Source organism: Anopheles nili, chromosome 3 (genome assembly GCF_943737925.1).
Source record: "Anopheles nili chromosome 3, idAnoNiliSN_F5_01, whole genome shotgun sequence".
Lineage (NCBI taxonomy): Eukaryota > Metazoa > Arthropoda > Insecta > Diptera > Culicidae > Anopheles > Anopheles nili.
In genome coordinates, this window is record NC_071292.1 from 18,019,332 (window position 1) to 18,039,332 (window position 20,001).

Genomic DNA, 20,001 nt, shown 5'->3' on the forward strand with positions numbered 1-20,001 from the left:
GTCAAAAAAATAACATTTTTTGACAACCCAAGCTAGCGTCCAGCGAAGACACAAACCAGGGCGATACGCGTTTCACAAAAACGCGTACCCTGTTGTTGCTGACGTTTTTAATAACATTGTGCAGAAACCATGGCGTTTTAAATTTAAAAAAAATTAAATAATAAAAATGCAATATTATACGTCGAAAAGCTAACATTAGAGAAGTAAATTCTTTACTACAAATTAGATATTCAAACGCATTCTATGTCAATCGCACTGCTGTCAGACGAAACGCAGAGTATACTTCCTTTGGGAAACTGTCAACTGATCTATCTCTTTTGCATTTGTGTCGTGAAACTGTGCACTGTTCTCTGCAGCGAGCTAAGGTCAATTTTTGGCGACTTGCACGGTTTTATTGAAAGGAAACCCCCCAACAATGGCTCTTAACAAAGCTGAACTAGCCTGTGTTTACTCGGCACTGATTCTGGTTGACGATGATGTTGCCGTAACGGTAAGAAACTTAGTTAAAGTAGATGCACCTAGCGTTCCAGCGCGCTCAGCCGTTGTGTGATGTGGACAAACGAGAACCGAATTGGTGTTTCCCTGTGAATGCATGTAATACTGCCGCCAATCATGTGTACGATGTTGGTACGCTGAATGGCGCAGACAGTGCTATCAACAAACTTCTCTATTGCCACTTAACACTTGCGTTGCGGTGTTTGCATCTAGGTTATGGTTCCTACCGACTGTTTACATCGTGTAACGGGAACCCTCTGCTTTTTTTGTGATTCCGAACAAACAGGACGAGAAGATCGCGACCATCCTGAAGGCCGCTAACGTTGATATCGAGCCGTACTGGCCTGGTCTGTTCGCCAAGGCTCTGGAAGGCATCGATGTCAAGAGCCTGATCACTAGCATCGGCTCCGGTGTCGGATCCGGTGGTGCTGCTCCGGCCGCTGCTGCTGGTGCTGCTGCTGCCCCGGCTGCCGCTGAAAAGAAGGAGGAGAAGAAGGAAGAAGAGCCAGAGGAATCCGATGACGACTTGGGATTCGGTAAGTACAATAATCACTTGTTCTCATCTGCATTCAACTAATTGGTGTGTATCTTTCTCGGCCCTTAGGTCTCTTCGGTTAGATCTTTCTCACCGTGCTGGAATGTACAACGCAAAAGGGAGACATCTCTCTTTCCTGTACTGGTATTTGTACAATTATACTGTACATGTATGAATAAAACATTGATATAAATACCCCAAAATATTACTGCTTTCATTATGTTCTCCTGTTCTCAACGCCATGAGGGGAAAGAGGTTGTGCAATCAACATATGTTGCGAATGGTCGAGAATCGGTAAGCTTTATTACATTTATAAATCGGACACATGCTCCAAGCAACGATCCCGAAAGAATTCATTCCTTTTCCTATTTTCGTTCTTCGATGCCGAAAAATACTTCGACAGTTTCTCACTGCCGTAAGTTGCTTTCTGTGCATCTTTAAGCTCAGTCTCGTCTTCAAATGCCATATCGTAGGCTTTGTTCTCCAAGGCTTTTCCCGCCGTAGACCAGCTGAACCTTACTAGCCGCGGATATCCAAACACGAGATCAATTTCTTCCAAGAACCGCTTCGTGATTGGATCGCCAGGATAGCCACTACCAAATGAATTCCCTTCCTCGTTAGGCCGCTCACGGAATTTCCACACTTTTAGTGCGTGATCGCGCGTCACTTTTGCCGCAATACTGGCCGCGGATACGATTGGGTAGGTGCTATCGGCCTTTTTAGCTACCGTAATTTTAAACTGCGGGAAAATGGCTTTCAATTTTGCTTGATACTTTTCCGGCGGACCAACAGTGTCTACGTACACTTCCGAGATATTCACGCCGGCTGCGATCGCTGAGTGGATTAGTCCGATAGCAGAGTCCATGGATATCTCATTCAACGAATATTTCGTTCTCTTAAGCATGTTCATTGAGATCACGTTCGGCGATATTGCTTCCACGGCCCAGCCTAGCGCTTCTACAGCATAATCCTTTCGGTTCATTTCGTCAAATATTTGATCTCGCATCTCTTCTGTCAACTGCTTGGAATCAGCAAACCCGAGGTCCTTCAGAATCTTCTTTTTTGATAACGGGCAAAATGCAATTCCATAAACCATGGGGCCTATAACAGTATGGAATGGGAAGTCAGTAAAGGCAAGGTTCATACAATAAAGTTTTAATTTCACCATGTGCCACTAACCAAGAACTGGACCTCGGCCAGCTTCATCTACCCCGAGCATACACGGTTCGTCCTTACACAGCTGGGGAATCTCGGAAACGTACACAAAGTTTTTTGCATTGTCCTGCTTCAATATATACGGTCCCAGTGATTCTAAGCTATCAATTTTGGACTGTTTGAAGTCGGTATCACTTTCATTTTCTTGTTTCACATTAATATCCATCACTTAGTCGTTAATAATATGAAATCTTCCCTAGAACAAAAATATAAGCGCGATATTGCTCCTAGTGGTTGTTCAACTGCCGTTTTACCGCTAAAAATTTGTAAACAAACGCATCAGTGCTGCCAGTTTTATTCTTAAAATTAGATTTTTTCTTTATATATCTGATAAAAATATATGATAAATTATATTCGTATAAAATAAAAAAACAAGCAGTTTTCTATCAATCAAACGGCACATGAAAAAAATATACAAATAATAACTAGAACATACAATCTTGTTCCGGCATCACTGAATATGTTGTGATTTTCTCATGCCAAAATATCAACATCGTTTGACATCCAGGTGTGTATGTGGAACGCATTAATAAAAAAAGGAATTTTCGTAAATCTGTTCCGGTGATCGCAAGAAACAAGAAGTTCGTTCCGATTTTCCCGAATTTACCGTTCTGCTTAACTCTGCACCATGGCCGATTGGGACGAAATCAAACGTTTAGCGGCCGATTTTCAGAAAGCGCAACTATCCACCGGTATACAAAGGTAAAGTTGTTTTTGATGTGGCACTTTTTAAAATCGTTACTTTCACCTTCATCCATCTATTGTGCTTTTTTTAAAGACTATCGGAAAGGAACTGCATCGAAGTGGTAAGGCTGCTTATTGAAAAAGGACTGGTAGATGTAATCTACACAAACGATGGCAAGGAATACCTCACACAAAGCCACCTCGAGCAGGAGGTGAAAGACGAGCTGTACGTCCGGGGTGGTCGCGTGAACTTAATCGAGCTAGCCAAAGTCCTAAACGTAGATTTCGGAAAAGTTGAATTCATTGCAAAGCGGCTGCTCGACGACGAAGACGGTATGCATCTTATTCTCGGCCAGCTTATCGGGGAAAGCTACATTCAGCGTGTCGCATCGGAAATCAACCAGAGTTTGGTGCAGCACGGCGAAGTCAACGTGGGGCGGCTGACCACTCAGTACGATCTGCCGACGGAGTTTATTCTTAATCAGATTATTTTGAAAAATCTGCAGAAAATCATCTTCGCCAAGCAGGACCCAACAAATTCGCACATATTTTTCACGCAGTCATACATCACACGAAACAAGGCAAAGATTCGAGGTGCGCTTGTAGCGATCACAAAACCCACCCCGATTTCCGTGATTCTTAATCTGACCGATGTACCCGCGCGGATATTGTACATGGTGCTGAATGAAATGTCCTCGCTCGGCGTGGTTACAGCTCAGTCACCGACAGGACAATACATTCCACACATTTACGCACGCATGCAAGCCCAGTGGACAAACGATTTCTACAAGCAGAACGGGTATCTATTGCATGAATCCGTTGCAAAGCTGGGTGTATCAAACGTTCGAACGTTCGTGCAAAGTCACCTAGCATCGGAAAAGTTAACTCACCTGCGGAACTGCATCGTGGGCGAGCGATTGATCGACCAGGTGAAGGGCGCGATGGACGAATGTATCGCTAGCAACTCGTACCTGGACGTTTCCAACATTCTACCTTCGGCTTTGAGTGATGAAAATATCGACGAAATACTTTCTCACGTGCTTACGCCGACGATGCAAAAGCAAACGTATGTTTTCGGCACGGTAGTGCTGACGGTAAATTTTATGGACGACTCAGTTAAAGGATGCCAAGAGCTTGTCAATGAGCACGCGAAACGTGCCGTTGAAAGTGGTAACTACCAGAAGTACATTGCCGAGAAGATGATAAAGCATCAGGACGTTGATAATTCAGCCGGTGGTGCGATGGACGAAAGCAAGATGGACAAACGAGAGGAACGTCGTAAGAAAGCGTCTAGCGGAAAAGGTGGCGGTGGAGCGCAAGGTCGTGAAACCAAGACGAAATCAACAAAGAAGCATGCCCGTGGAAATAGGGGAAATGTGTCGGATTCGGAGGAAGACACAGAAGCCCAATCCGGTGTCGGAGGCAAGAAGGGTGGAAAAGAACCCCACATCGAGCTGATTACGTGTAAGGAAATCGCGAAGGTGGTAGGGAAGTTTCTTGAATCCGAAGGCTTGGAGATGTTGGCTCAGCCTCTGGCCAATCATTACTACCCGTAAGTTCAATTCTTAATTTGTAAGATCAAAACTTTTAAACATTTTGAAACTTTATACTTTATACTTTCTTTCGTTGCTTCCTTTTAGCATACTGAGCAAACAGGCTTTGGCAAAAGCGCATGAGCTATACGAGCTGTCGTTGCAGAAGAACAACCAGAATCGTCGTCAAACGCACGCCAGCATTCAGGAGAAGATGAACACGCTGTACAATGACATTCGTCTGTACGAAAAGGGTCTCAAGCTGTTCCAACCCGACGTCCAAGGGCAGCTGTTGAAGTACCTCCTCAAAACGTTGGGCACGGATGTTTGCAACGAATTGTGCTTGTACGTCGCGGCCGAATGCAATCTTAACACCAACTACAGCTCAACGTTAACGACTGAACAGCGCAACAAAATTGCCAATGACTCCGATCCGGAGTATCGGGGCGCCCTGCAGACCCTCTGCAAGTCGCTGACGACGAGTGAAACTGTCGAGGAGTTTCTCGAGAAAACGGAAAAGGCGCTAAACGCATGCAGCATGATGTTGAAGAAAATCGACAAGAAAAAAGATAGGTACGGAGGAGGAGGAATACCGCAACCGTCGATTAGGTTCAATTAAGTAGATAACGAATTTTAATTTGTCGTTTGAGGGAGCAATCGGCAAAATGTACCCTTTCTCAGACCAATATCGGTGTAATGCCGCTTTTGTCTGTCGTTCGTTTGTGCCGTTGCTAAATTGGACATTAATTAAGTTAGATTAGAGGCGTTGCGCCTGTCAAATCGAGAACCAATTTCTTTTCGTTCAGCCATGTTTTCATGTGATGTAATTTTCTTTTATCATTTCATGTGACGAAATTTTCAGGAATCTTATTCTCTGCCACAAGCACGGCCTGCTGGAGCAGCTCACCAACTGCACCGATCCGGCGCTGGTGCTTCATCTGGCTGTGCTGATTATCTTCACCATTTCCACGCAAACCATGCTGCACGCTTCGGGCCGGCATGTATCGGCTATCCTGAGTTTCCTACAGACGGCACTAAGTGCAGAGGAGTCGAAAACGTTCAATACCTACCACGGTAAGCAGTGAGAAGCTTTCATTCAATCGAATTTTGTTGAAAATAAAAACGCTGAACTTTGCACAATTATTTTCCAGATCTGGTATTGAAATTGTTGAGCGCGGAAAGTGCCACTTCCGAGGAAGCAAAAACCAATGCCGAAGACATAACTAGGCAGCTAAGGGAGCTGATACCAGTCGTTAAAGGCATCGCGGGCAACTTCAAGAAAGCTGGCGTAACACCGGTTGAGTAGGTGAAACGATTTGGGCTGCTGTGAAGCGATCACGTGGAAATTGACTGACCATGCGTAGACTTATACCTACTTTGAGCGAACCTTGCTTATGTTTTTTTATTCCGTAGAACGGTTCAATAAAAGATAACTTTGTTAATTTTGCGTAATAGTTGGTTAGACTTTCGGACGCTTTAATCGTATAGCTTTAATCTGAAATACGAGAACTCGTTTCCAGTTCATGGTTCAAATGGCAGGTGTACATATTATAGACTGTTTCAATTAGTCAGCAAATAATAACCTCTACCGCAGTAGACCAAAATTTCTCGGGCCTCCTTGAAACCGGTGCAATGGCGCCGTTTCTTGCAAGGTGCCGCGGTTTTCGAGCGTACCCGTAATAATGCTGATCCTGCAATGCTAGCTCCGGCATCACATCTCCCAAAACCGCCAAGCCAGTTCGCCCTGTGCTCGCGTCTATGCTTTTGTGCTCAAATTAACGCGTACGAATTGATTAACAAGTGGCCGCGCACTATTATGCCGCTAAATGGCGGTTCAATGGACCTAGCGCAGCCGGGTGAGAAAGGTGGTTGCCTAGAAGGTTGCCAGATGGCGGTGTGATGCGAAACCACCCCTTTGGAATCGGAAATAGTGCGACGTAATCATGGCGCGTTTCTGCGCTTCGTTGGGTGAGAGATTCTGCTCCTAGCGCGCGTTCGTAAAGGCGTGAAAACCGACGCGAACCACACCGCCCAATTGAGACACTCAGCGGCAATCGTCGCCGGCAACCGTCACGTGGAGTGTTTCTTAATTCACCGAAAGAGTAGTGGCCACTGGCGGACCGGCGCGTATGACGAACCAACCCATCGCGCTCGTCATCCGCGGAGTGGGTTGATTCAATCGGAAGCAAACATTACATCAGTTTTCCACCAGCACCGGACCTTGCGCCTAGTGGATCGAACGTGAATTCCCGGCCGCGTGGTAGCTACTCTTCTTTTAGTTGAAGAATTTAGTCGTTTTTTCGTGCTCTTTCTTTCGCTCCACCGCACCTAACCGCCTGCCGGGTGGGAGTGGTGTGCGTGTGCGTGGTTGTGTTTTCCACATTTTTCGGGTCCGTGCACAAACGCTTGCTGTCCTTCTTCCGCCGTTGCTAAGGAAGTTCCAGCAGTACACCAACCAAATCCATTCGTCACAGAACGGGTGCAGTGAGTTTGCACAGCAGGCGACGATTATCGCTCCTGACACGTGGATGGCGCCCGATCCGTGCTCCGCGATCTCACAGGCACCGTGCTTTCCTTCGTTGTGGTGAATTTTTTTTTCGTGAGTGGCGCTAAACCACAAGATGTGATATGCCGCGATAAGATAGCGATCGTAGTTACCGTAGGATTTCCCGTGAATGGAGGTGCGTAATGAAAGTCCAACAAAAACGAGAAGGAAACAAAATACAACGCACCCAACTTTCGTCATCACGTTGATAAGGCAGCCCACGTTGCATACGATGACTTATATGCTTATCCCTTCGCCACCTTCGCGAGCGTGAGATGTGATTAAGGGGTGAACAGAAAGTTCTGTGTTGCTTGCGTGTCCGGGGCTGCGATGCGTGGTGGCTGCGGGAAAAAGTTACCCGCGCGCTTCACCCAACTACACCCGATTGACGATTTTTCACGGTCACCCGGCACGTACTACACGTGATTCTGGAGGTAAAAATAGACAGCTTCCCGGTTTTGCGCTGGTGGCCATTCGCTCAGTTCTCGTGCCAGTGTTAGTGGCCAGTGGATCGGTAGTATCCGTCGGTAGTACGCCATCGGTGGGTACGCGCCGGTTTGTTCGATCGATAATAATAGCACGCGAGTAGTGTCAATGAAAAGCCACCCATACTGCGCCACCGTGGTACTACGTCAGAGGCGCCGGTTTCGCGCTTGCATAATATCCGACCGGTTCCGTGCATCGGGGAGGGTGGTCGCGTTGCCACGTTAACGTGCCGGTCGGGAGGGTGGTTAGTAAAATGATAAAAAAGAACCGGGCGCTTCTTGGGTGTGTGCGAATGTAAACAAAATGTCGTGTGTAAGTGGGGGTGGTTGTTGTGGGGGAAAACGGACACGGAACGGTAGGGAAAAACAGATTTGAATCACCCCCGTCGGTGTGGGGTGCGTGCAACCACTGTGGGGGTGTTCGACCGTGCCATCTAACAGAACGAATATGGGCGAATCTTCGATCTCGGGAAGAATAGTATCGAAATTAGTAGCAAGTCGATCGGTTGCGGTCGCACGTTGAGTGATCCATGCCGCCCGATAGATCGCCATCGTGTGGGGTAGCACGCGTCGTGAGCACAACAGGGGTTACTTTTGTGATTTATGTGGCTAGATAAGCGCAAAATTTAAGCAAACTGAGCCAAAATCCGCCCCGAAAAGGCTTGCTTGCATTCCGTAACCGGGACGTGAGAATGAGGAGCTTACTTATTTGTTGAATTTACCGCTGTTTAAATGCTGGTCTTTTTCTCAAACATTTTAATGCTCTTGCAGGGGGAAGGGGTGCGCTTATATTTGCAGTTCTTAGTCAGAGCATAAGATTAAAAAAATACTCTGGAAGTTTGGGCTCTATGAGATAAAAAGAAAAATTGAGAAAGTTGTTTTCTGCGTGAGTTAATATTTTAAAAGAGTTTGTGAAAAATAGAGAAAGCTCAAGAGTGTGATAAGCAAATTTAAATGCCTCTAAGCATGACAGTGATTGATAGCAATGCTGTCAAGGGAATGGTATACTTTCTCCTGCACATTTTTTTAATTTCTTCTAACATCGATAGTCAAATATTGATCCGATGAGGTTGTTTTTTCGATTAGAAAATTGCGCTACTGTGCAATATCATAAAAGGACACCTGCCGTAGTAAACATTTCAGTGATAATAGGACGCCTGCAATGAGGCGCTTCGGTTTCTTTTTCCACCCTTATTTTGTGTACTATATCGCACGATCAAACCCAAGCAAAAACGAGGAAGCGAAATTCGATCCTGATCCGCTGTCGTTGCAGTCACACCTTCCCGTCTTAAGTGAACGGCCATTTTTTTTTGGTTGGTTAATGCATCTTCCCCTTCCTAAACCATCCCAGATCCCTGGGCGGAATTAACGGGAAATGGAGGTGAGCTGGAAAACTAAACACAAACATAAAACACCGACCATGACCTCAGCAAAACAAGACCCATCATGGGCATGAGGGCGGGGTCCTTCGGGTACGGTGTCGTCTTGCCGCGTGGTTTCCGTTACGCACGTGTTTCTTTGCGTTTCGCGCCACAACTGTTAGCGGTGGCCCGTGCTGTGGGTGGTGTAGGAGGGTGGTTTGCTTAATGGTCGTGTGCAAATTTTAACCTGCCGAAGAAACGCAACCCTACGCACACGCCACCCCACGGGGTGGTGTTGTCCTCGTGAAAGAATTTCACAAATGGCGGAACGAAGATCCGAATCCGACGCGGTCCGAAGATGGGTCCTTTTTTTCTATAGGTTAGTTGAGATGCATGTGGATGGATAAGTTTCACGCAAATGGCAAATTAGTGCAAGGGACAGCTATTGCTCTGCAATAATATCGCATAAAGCAGATTGTGCAATTTTGCAGAGCAAACTATAGGACACTGAAACAAGCACAGGTCCTTCTTATAATTCATAAAAAGACATTGGCGATCGATCAGGCGATCGACAAGATCACACTATCCGGAAGCCCCATGCTGCATGCTGCACTCTTCGCAGTTCAGTCAAACTCAAACTCGTCGTTTATTAAACGTCTCCCTTGATTAATTCCACACAATCGCAGCCATTAAAACCGCCCATCTTGAAGCAAAGAGACTCGTGCATTAATTCCCACCCAACGCTGTGGCCAACGCTTCCCGGCACTTATCATTCCACACCCACTAGCGAATAGCTCGGACAACCCCCTCGCCGTGAAAACCAACCACCCCAACAGGCCACCGGAAAGCCAGGAAAGCCGGTGCGTGTGGCATTTGAATGGCAGGCGGACCACTTCGGGCCACGAGGGCCGCCGATCGACCGCGTGCGCGTTTCGCGCCACTCGGCAACGTTGCGCGTGAGTGTGCGAGTGCGGGCCAGCGCGCTGATTCGCTTTTCCTCTACTTCTATTTAAAGCTGCTGCCGGGATATGCCCCGATCGCATAACGGCACCGTCGCTTCTCGCTCGCGCACGTCTGCGTCGTCATCGTCCGCGCGAGGACAAAACCATCCCTCCCGAGTGCAAACTGTCCCGTGCCCTCACAGCCGCGCTGTCGGTGATAATGTCCTGCGCCCAAGCGTCGTGCCGTTGCGTATCGTCGAGTGCGTGATCGTTTGCGTGCGCTGTGCTGTGCTGATAGCACGCCTGGATCGAGTGAAAACTAGTGGCGCGGATAACGATCAAGGCGATCGCGTGGTGAATCTACCGCGCTATCACCGACCCGCACCGGAATCGGTCCGTTGTTCTCTTCGCGATCGCGGTGACAGTGCGTGTGTGAGCTGCGAAATGACCGAGAACTCGAGAATCGTTAAGGACGGGGTCGCGCCCGTCATCGTGAAGGGATCGGCCGCGAACGGGCACCATCATTCGCAGCTGAACGGTGGCCATGTGGCGCTTGGGAAGGACGGTCGGAAGGTGATCGCACCGTTGCTGGAGGCGGATGGGCACGCGATCCATGAACCACCGGATGGTGGCACCCGCGCGTGGCTCGTGATGGTGGGTGCGTTCCTGTGCAATGGTGTCCTTTTTGGGGTGATCAACACGTACAGTGTGGTGTACCTGAGCCTGCAGAAGCAGCTCCAGCAGAGCGGTGATAGTGAGGCGTCCAGTAAGGCGGGTAAGTTTTCCGCGATCTCGATGGAGGCGGCTGGTGATTCATCGATTTTTCCGATGGGATGCGTTTGCGTGAAGGGGCCGATGTGGTTTTGGGGTTGGGTGTGTATGCGAAAATAGCCCACGCGATCGTCGCGCCATCTTGGCGTCTTGGTGAGGTGTATGGGGTGGGAAAAGTTGGCAAGGGCAAGGTTAGGTTGGCACGTAGGTTAACGTTTTTTTTCTCTCTTGCTTCTCGTTGCTTTCATTCGCACTCAGCGTGCTCCTTTTCTGATGCAACGAATTCGTCCTCTTTCAAATGTGTTTCGTGCTTCGTTCGAGCGGTGATAGATGGATGGTGGGATTTTTTTTTCTCTGTCAATTTTTCTTCCCTTGTCTCGATCGCACGATCATCCCCGAAACACGAGCCACTCGTCTGACCGCGCGGCCAGAACCAGCAAAGTGGGCCGAAAACGGACCCAAACAAACAAAAACCTACCCCTGATAAGGTCGCTCGCGAGTCGTCTGGCCATCCGTGGTGAGGTAAACCTTCAGCGATTACCTCTCACGGCGAGATGACTTGGAAACAACCGGTGGAACAATCGTCCGGCCGATAGGGGGTTGTAACACTTTCATTACCACCCAGTTGAACGACCGGGCGTTGGTTGCGGGTTTTGGTGGGTTTTTCGAGTGTCCAGCCTTTCTTTCTGCTTCTCCAGTTGCCAAGGATGTTCGGGGACATTCCGATCGCGTTCCCGGACCTAAGACCCTCACGGTTGGAAGGGTATCCAGTGTGGACGAGAGGGTGGAATATATTTTTATTGCCACTCACTACACCCGTCCGAGACTCAAACCGACAAGTATTTACGACGTGTACTTAGTGGAAGCTTTGTGGGAGGTTGCTTCCCGTTGGTGGTTACCAGGGGGGGGGGCGGGTTCTCGGGCTATCAGTCCGGGCTATTGCTGTGGTGCGCGAAATTATATGCAAATATAATTCGCATCAAATTAAAACCACACAAACAAGCACGCACTCACCTGGAGCAGGCGCACCTTCCCTACGGTTTCGGTAAACAACTCACTCCTTCCGGCCTTGGGGTGTTTTTGTTGCCATGGAAGGGCATCTTGCACTTACGATTTTCCACCCTCGATTACAACCCCCACCGTACTAGTCTGCTCGGGCTATCGGGTTGAGTTTTGAGGGTGCAGATACGGGCTTAGGCGTGTGTGGAATGTGACCGATCCTAGGAATACTCGAGGCCGTGAAGGGCTGATTTGATGACGATTTGATCTCATAATCGCACTCATTATCGTGTCTCTCTCACTCCCGATTCACGGTGATCGATCATGGCTCGTGCATATTGTCACATTTGGCGTTCTCGCTGGCTGGTTTGCTCCTTAAACAATGCATCTTCAGTGATTGCGTACTTTAGAGCAGCGGCCGCATCATTAAACGAACAATTTTTTGTTTTGCTTTTCTTACAGCGAGGCTAGACTCCCTCTATCGCAGCCTATCATTGCCTGCGCGATTCGAATTTTTTTCGACATCTTTTCAGCTTCTTGTTTCCCGCGAATGAGACATAAATACAAACGCGTGATATGAACGAGCCCCCCGGTCCGTGGGGGTTTGTTCTTGTTTGTTTGTTTGTTTTTTTAGTTCACCAGACATCGCACATTCACAGCCGGCTGCACTGAAAAGTAGTAGAAAGGTAGCGAAAGAAGACGCACGACTTTCGGCGTTTCCACCTCGGTTCATCACGCCACAGCATAAGACAAAACATTGAACCATTAAAAATAGATTCCCTGCTCGTGCTTCGCAGCGCGTCTCAAGCGGTATTTAGGGGTGGGAGAAAGTATGAGAGATTTCCCTCCCCCACATGTGTATCGAGGCTTCAGTCACGTACGACGCCACATCGGTACGGAGGGAGTTTTGTTTTTAAATAAAGCTCACCAACGAACTGGTCAAATTTTTCACCTTCACCTTCGTCAGCGGTCCTGCCAGCGGACATGACAGATTTATCCGCTTCCGTTGGACAATTGCGCGGTTACGCGCAGCCGGTACAAAGAGTTGACGCAATTTTCCAAACCACCCTCTGACGGCAGGCAGGCACGAGTTTTTCGCATTATACGAGCACCGGTTTGTGCGCATTTCGTGACACGGTGCGAGCATAATTATCCCCGGTGGCGTGTCCGTTTTTTCCCCAAAAAGTGGCGCTGAAACGGTTGCTGACATGTGCCAATCATTCGAACGCTCGTTCCCGCATTGACGCTCGTTCGGAGGAGTTTTGACGTTATTTGCTCCCAAACCATCTCGCCCCGGGGAACGACAAACGGGTGAACGTTTATTTGTGCGTTGTGTCTTAATTATTGAACCACACATTCTCCACCACGCAGCGGGAGAATATTTTAAATACTTTGATCGATCGAAACCGCTAGTAACCAATTGATCTGCCCTCTTTCCCTCTAGAGTAGCTGAAGGCTGGTGTTGCAATTATCGCTAGATAGGAAGTCAAACCTTCTTTTCGATTCGTCCGCACGACAGTTTGACGCGTCTCCTTCTTCTCAAACCACAACCGTGGGACAGTTCAATTGATAGATTATTCGATTGACCGTTGGCCTGCGGTCTTAGACGATAGTGTCGCATAGGGTCGCTTACCGCGTTGGCTCCGTTGGTTGGCAACATCTTGCACGACGTCTTCGACAATTGCCCAAATTGAGCGGTCCCTCGGTCGGCCTGAAGGAGACCAATATTTAGACACCCGTTGCGATGCTTTATGGTTTTGTAACAGCGGTTCATTTGTGCAATGATAAGGCATGACCGCGTGGAATTATTAGCGGTGTTGTCAGCTTTTTTTGTTTTTAAATTAGGCTGCTGGCAAAACAAACAATCACTCATCACAAAAAAAAGTGTTTTTGTTTACAACCACGGGGGTAAGAAAAAACACTCCTTTTTTGCTTTCTCAATCAACAATCACGTGATAGTCAAAATGCACCAGCAGGTCTGGAGGCCTGGAAAATAGCACTCACTACAAAACGGAAGAAAATGAAAAGAAAAACCCATGCGACCCATATCAATGCTGTTATTGTATTGTGGTGTTATTGTGCAAAATCATTGCCATGGTCCGTCCTCGGACTCTTAGCACGCTCGCTATTCCAGGCACATTCACACACACACATTACGCGACCTTGCAACGCAAAGAACGCATATCGCTCTCGTATTTGCGCGAGCCGCTCGACCACGAGCCCTAAACATGTTTGATCGTTTAAATAATTCATAGCCTGCTGTTTGCTTCGTAGTTAGTCACGTTTTTAAAAGGCTCGTTTTTGCCGGGTTCCGTCTCTACTTGCTACCCTTTTGCACCTGGAGATGCGGAAATGCGGTTTGTATGCGATGCAAAATCAGACACACACACACGACTCGTAATGGGCGACATTTTCATGTGCGTTACATTCTCTTATCAGTGAAACGGAGGGAAAGGTGCTAATTGCAGGTTGGCGGTATGCAAGCGGTTGTTTGCTTGCATTTGAAATAAGTTACTAGACAAATAGGAAAGGGGTTTTACAAATCAACATAAATCAAATCATAAAGCTCCCTGGTTAGTGGTTATTGAGTCATCGTTGATTAGAATGAGCCAGTCAAAGCTGAGGAATGAATATCCACTTCCTGCGATACTAGAAAACGAAGAAGCGCTTCTGTTGATTGGAAGTATTCTTTGGTGAAAAAGCCTGTGAAACCGAACAGTTCACGGGTGATTCAATATTTGAGACTAAGAAAACAGTGCCATTAGTCAATGGAAAAATTCATCTGATGCCAGTATAATGTACAAGTCATCTTAGATTCCAACCAGTTCTTTGTGTAGTGCCTGAAAGTGCTTTCGAGACAAAGAAAGTTTTCCTGATGTATTACATCTTGCATTATTGTTTAATTGAACAAGCAAGCGTATTATTACTCATCCTTTTTTTTAAATATGTAGATTTATTGTGTTGTTATCTACTATCATAGTATTTTCGAATAAAATTTGGAAATTTAATACCCCAACTAATATTAGCTCTATAAGTTTGAATTCTAAAGTCTCTTGCTAAAGAGAGGCTCAATTGCGCAATCCAACCAAGAGATGGAACGAATTTGGACACGTCCCCGGTGTTGAGTGGCCTGTTCCCTTGTAACAGAATCTTGTCGCCACTTCCGTTACACACTTTACAGGCCAGCTGTCCCTTCCTTCCCGTTGACCAACGCGACGGACCACCAAAGCCAACCCCCAACCTGCCTATATTTATAGCACGTTTACTGACGTACGGTGTTGGTTCGTGCTTTGGGAGGTAACAGAAGGTTTCTACTCGTCCGATGTACGGCTTCTCCTCGTACTGGGGGAAAAGCGCACCTACACGAAGTCCAGCAACCACAAGGCAGTGGAGGGTTGCAAACCTGTTCCTTTTCCGTTTCATACACCCCGGGCCCTGGAACACGCAGCAACTGCAACAGAATAATCATTCGCAGAAAGAATACATGTCGCATAGCTAACTTTACACCTTCCCCCTGTCAGTGGCTTCTGCTGGCGCTGGTATAACGTTATGCTTTGCCCGAAATGGAGAAGCAAACGTTCGGTTAAGCCAGTGCAACCGGCTCGCTCGACCGCTGGTGGCGTTGGATTATGTTGCAATTTCGCCGCACAACTCTACGGAGCACGTCTAATGCGTACCAATGTAGCGAGTTCTCGGTAGTGGAGTGAACCAGCAGAACAACATCTAAACAAAATAGGCACCCCGCGAGGAATCCTTACGTAGGGGTCACAGATTTTTCTCCACGGACCGCCCGGCCGTCATATTTGTTCGTTGTTTCGTGCAAGGATTATGCGTTCGAAATCCAATTACGGTACCAATCAATCAAAAAATAATATCATGTAGTGTAGGGACGGAAATCCTGCGGAATGATTAAACATTGATGTAATGTCCTGTGGCATGCTTTTTTGCATGGCTTAGTGCAGGATGAAGGATTCAGAAAAATCGGCCGAGTGATGATAATCAACAGGACGAACGCTAGCAGTTGAAGCGGTCAGTGACCTTTGCGATTGAATTATATTTGTATGATCCATTTTGTTGGATCTACTAAGTAATAAACACTTGAGAGGTGCTACCTTCTATTTATTGAAATGCATCGTTCTATTGGGTATTTTTGAATTCGTTTATTTTAAAGCCCAAGCGCAATTGCTATATCACGTGTTCAACATGTTTCGATTAGTTACCGGGGTTTTGTTGTACACTTCAATACAAACATTTATTGTAGCTTTAAATTTCACACCAAGCGAGCCTGAAAGCCACCCACAAGCGGCGCGTTTTCGAAACAATTCGGTCAAACCACAAAGCACGGCGTAACCCGTGATAACGAAGTAGCACACCAATCTGCTCCCGACGCCACACAATAGACCCGCTCTCGTTGTTGTTGTTGTTGTTGTCGAGCGCAATTAACTCGTTATGCACACGCGATTAGGTGCCGGAATATTGCTGCTGTGTAAACGAAGCATACACAGGGCTTGTGCAAACAGCATCGCACCAAGTAGGCCTCGACAATCACACGATGGTGTGGCTTTCGCCGTCTGCCGATAATCGAATCCCGTGGGAAAACGGGCACAATGGACTCCTTAATGAGCACCCTTTTCGGGTCGTTTGGTTTGCCTTCTGACATGGTGAGGTACTGATGATGCTCCTTCTTCGTGTCCTTTCAGCTTTGGTCGGTTCGCTGACGATTGGTACAACGTTCCTGCTTTCGCCGGTGTCTGGCATCCTGACGGACAAGATCGGACTTCGACGAACGACTTTCATAGGAGGACTTCTCACGTGCAGTGGCATGTTTCTGTCGTCCTTCGTCACCCATAGCGTGGTCGCACTGTACTTCACGTACGGCATCATGTTTGGGTTGGGTGCAGCTCTCGCTTATACACCTTCACTCGCCATCCTCGGGCATTACTTCAAGCGGTATCTCGGACTTGTGAACGGTATCGTAACGGCTGGTTCTAGTGTCTTTACTGCCATCATGCCCGTATGTCTCAACTACCTGGTGGAGCACACGAGTCTCGCTACTAGCTTCCGGATCCTGGCCATCATTTCGAGCTTCGTCATTTTCTGTTCGTTGCTGTACAAACCACTTCAACCACCACCACCGCCACCGAATGTGAAACCGGGCCGTTCCGCCGTCAACAACTTCCTGCGATCGTTCATCAATTTCGACAACTGGAAGAAGCGCCGGTACATCATTTGGGCCGTCTCGATCCCGATCGCACTGTTCGGGTACTTCGTACCGTACGTGCACATGGGCAAGTTCGTGCAGGATAACTTCCCGGGAAAAGGTGAAAATCTACCCGTTATGTGCATCGGCATCACGTCTGGGTTGGGTCGGCTTATCTTTGGTTTCATCGCGGATCTACCACGTGTGAATCGCGTACTACTGCAGCAGATGTCGTTCGTGCTGATCGGAACACTAACGATGTGTCTTCCGGCTACTGGATCTTTTCCTTTGCTGCTTGCTATCGCGCTCGCGATGGGATTGTTCGATGGATGCTTCATCTCACTGCTCGGTCCCATTGCGTACGATATTTGTGGACCACGTGGTGCTACGCAAGCCATCGGCTTCCTGCTCGGAATGTGCTCGCTGCCGTTGACGCTTGGACCACCAGTTGCTGGTATGCTGTACGATCAGACCGGTTCATATAAGCTGCCGTTCATCCTGGCCGGTATTCCACCGCTGTTCGGTGCTAGCACAATGTTCCTTATCCGGTGCGTGCGGGATGAGGATTCTAAGCAGCAGGTTGCAGGGACGGAACCCAAGCAAGAGCCGCTAGCACACGCTGCCTGGGATTGTGGTAAGTTGAAGCGAGGAGTTGACGCATGCCAGTGCTCTGGCCACGTTAAACGCTTGACGAGATCGGCATTTTACACATCAGACTGGAGTTAGCAAATGTAGCAGTAGCTTATCAATTTCGTACGTTAAGAACGTTATCATACAGAGCCTACAGTTGTTCTACATCCACTGTACAACAGTCGAAACCATCCAATTAAGGGATTTTGTTTTGTTTAGTTCCCCGAACAAACAAGTACTTTAATCAAAAGTTAGCTGACTGTTGTACTCTAAAAAAAATTTACATTCGTGTTTTTGCTCATTTGGAACTAAAATTCTCAAAGCGATAGCCGCTTGGTGTCATTTTGATAAGAATGTGCTTAGACAACGCCCAAACAATTATGTCACAGCCTGCTGCGGTTGCGATTTCATCCTCTTCACGCCCGACGTCCTGATACGGCTTGGTGCTTACGAATCGTTTCCTTCTTCTTGCAGAAAACCCCACCGATGGAAAACCACTCAACGGGCTACACCACGAGCGCCGAGCAACGCTAGCCAGTTCAGGTATTAATGCAAAATCTCCACTCCTTCTCGACGCGCCTGTGTCGTCCCTGATACTCGAGGCCTACATTGCCGACAACCCGGTGTTTCGGTTGTACACCGAGCGCAAGTACTGCTACGGCATCCTCTAGGCTCGGGCGGCGGTCCAGTAGCGCGTTCGCTAAATCGTCGTGTGCTAACATCGCTCCACCAAAGGCGTGACTTTCTCATCACCATCCGCTTGCCGCGCTAGGCTTAAGCTAATCCTTGCTTTTTTTACTCTCTATCACGCACGCGCTTTCTCGGGCTTTTTCCTATCCCCGCTTGGGCAAAATCATACGCGATAGGTCGCCACCAGCCTAATGCATTCTGCGAGGGTTTTGTTTTGTTCCCGGTTTCGGCAAAACCACGTCCGCTGATTAGCGCTTATCGCAGAGACAATTTCGGTTCCGGTCCCGAAACGGTTTAACTGTCACTTAGGCAACCGCTCAAACCGCAACAAGAATTCACAAAACCCCCACCCAGGACGAGGTTCCGATGATCGGTCGCTATGGTAACGCTAATCGCCGGCTGGCCCCGCGGGTGGCTGTGATGATAAGAAAATACACCACCCCGCTGCTATTTTGTGCGCACTTAGTATTAGTTTTGTCGAACGGGGCCATGGGATGCGGCCCTGTCCGATGAGGTTCGCGCCCTTTGCCGGCGTCGGCGCAGGCGTTGAACCGGCTCAGAGATGCCGCTGCAACGAGATGCATCACTTAACGCCTCCTGGGTGTTGATAATCCACGCGCGCTGATGCAGATTGCGGTCAGCACGGGGCCCTCGAGGGTTCCTGGGAGGACGGAACCATTAAAAAGGCACGGGTGTGGTGCAGAAGTAGAGCAATTCAGGCGACGCAATTACGCGATTGAACGGTTCGATGAGCTCGCGAGCATGCTTCACTGTTCCACCGTTTTAAACCAAACTCACCATGCAACGTTTCCACTACTATGCTTTATCTCTCGTAGCTTTGCTTGCACTTTCTGCTCTCTGCTCAACATCTGCCCGCTTTACGCTTTGCTTTCGCTTTATGTTTCGTGTCGTACGCATCGATGTGGCCCACCTTAACCTGCCGCAAACAGACAAAATTCTTACCAAATTTTTCTCTCTTCCATCACTCCACTTTCGGATGAATTTTCTTCCAGAATCCCTTACAGCGGAAAAGAATGAAACGGGTTAGGCTGGGTGTGTTGTGGTAGGGCAGCACCAAGGGGCCGGAATTCGTGAGTGCGAGCGGGAAGCTCACACACGCACACGCACTAGGGTGAAGCAAGATCGAAAAACCCACCCACAACCCCCGTGGTAGAAGGACTAGTACGCGTGCGATTTTGTTTCAGGCGACTTATCGGCACGTGGTGCTGCTCGAAATGGGCAGACGGGTGCGTATGGCGTATGGAACGCTTCTAGCTCCTAGGGACCGGGATATGGTCCGTCGGTTCGTTGTTGTGTAGATAGGGTAGTGGATTAGACTAGAATTCAAGATGGCTTCAGGACATCGGTGGAACACCACGTCCAGGCTGGGCGATTCGACATGGGGGTACTTTGGTTGGGGGCTCCTACGAGTAACGTGTTGTTGCTTTGTGGGACGCCGACGGAGGATCCACCCCCCAATGGGGATGGTAGGGGGGGGGGGGGATGAACGTTCGCAGGCAGCATTTCCAGAAGAATACACACTGTCCAGGTACAGAGCCACGCTTTTGTACAATATTTATGTTTTAGTAAATAGGATGTTATTCTTTAGCCGAAGTGGTATGAGATTTTTTTTCCTAGGATGTAACGAAAGGTAACTAAATGAATTGAGTGCAGCTCGGAGTGGTACGGAGGACGAGGGATGACTGGGGAAGGGTGAAATAAAGCTGAATCTTAACCTATTGTACGAGATCTTTGCGTGGTGTTTTTTATCGATCCGAAACAAGATTTTCTTCAATTTTAAGTACCAATTGCACACATTGTAAGTATCCATATATAAGAAGAGGATTTCGTATGCCTTTTTAAGACAACGAACGTTAATTTGAATTAGACATATGTAATATGTAACAATACGTTAGCA

At 47.9% G+C, this 20,001-nt stretch overlaps 4 protein-coding genes across 4 annotated transcripts; 3 read left to right on the forward strand and 1 right to left on the reverse strand.

Annotated features, from left to right (window-relative positions):
• Window positions 1-328: 328 nt before the first annotated feature.
• LOC128727776 (60S acidic ribosomal protein P1) lies at window positions 329-1,233 on the forward strand. Its single transcript, XM_053821717.1, has 3 exons — window positions 329-490; window positions 782-1,031; window positions 1,100-1,233. The coding sequence occupies exons 1-3, from the start codon at window positions 416-418 to the stop codon at window positions 1,111-1,113; spliced, it is 339 nt and encodes a 112-aa protein (XP_053677692.1). The 5' UTR covers window positions 329-415; the 3' UTR covers window positions 1,114-1,233.
• A 107-nt stretch (window positions 1,234-1,340) lies between these two features.
• LOC128726604 (ribonuclease H2 subunit A) lies at window positions 1,341-2,411 on the reverse strand. Its single transcript, XM_053820419.1, has 2 exons — window positions 2,210-2,411; window positions 1,341-2,131 (listed from the first exon to the last, which is right to left on the reverse strand). The coding sequence occupies exons 1-2, from the start codon at window positions 2,409-2,411 to the stop codon at window positions 1,341-1,343; spliced, it is 993 nt and encodes a 330-aa protein (XP_053676394.1).
• Window positions 2,412-2,873: 462 nt separating this feature from the next.
• On the forward strand, window positions 2,874-5,847 carry LOC128725414 (E3 UFM1-protein ligase 1 homolog). The gene is made up of 5 exons (XM_053819155.1): window positions 2,874-2,947; window positions 3,024-4,481; window positions 4,570-5,034; window positions 5,324-5,535; window positions 5,613-5,847. The coding sequence occupies exons 1-5, from the start codon at window positions 2,874-2,876 to the stop codon at window positions 5,765-5,767; spliced, it is 2,364 nt and encodes a 787-aa protein (XP_053675130.1). The 3' UTR covers window positions 5,768-5,847.
• Window positions 5,848-6,675: 828 nt separating this feature from the next.
• Window positions 6,676-19,821, forward strand: LOC128727666 (monocarboxylate transporter 10). Its single transcript, XM_053821602.1, has 5 exons — window positions 6,676-6,721; window positions 9,868-10,568; window positions 16,264-17,397; window positions 17,868-17,936; window positions 19,097-19,821. The coding sequence occupies exons 2-5, from the start codon at window positions 9,881-9,883 to the stop codon at window positions 19,129-19,131; spliced, it is 1,926 nt and encodes a 641-aa protein (XP_053677577.1). The 5' UTR covers window positions 6,676-6,721; window positions 9,868-9,880; the 3' UTR covers window positions 19,132-19,821.
• The last annotated feature ends 180 nt before the right edge of the window (window positions 19,822-20,001 follow it).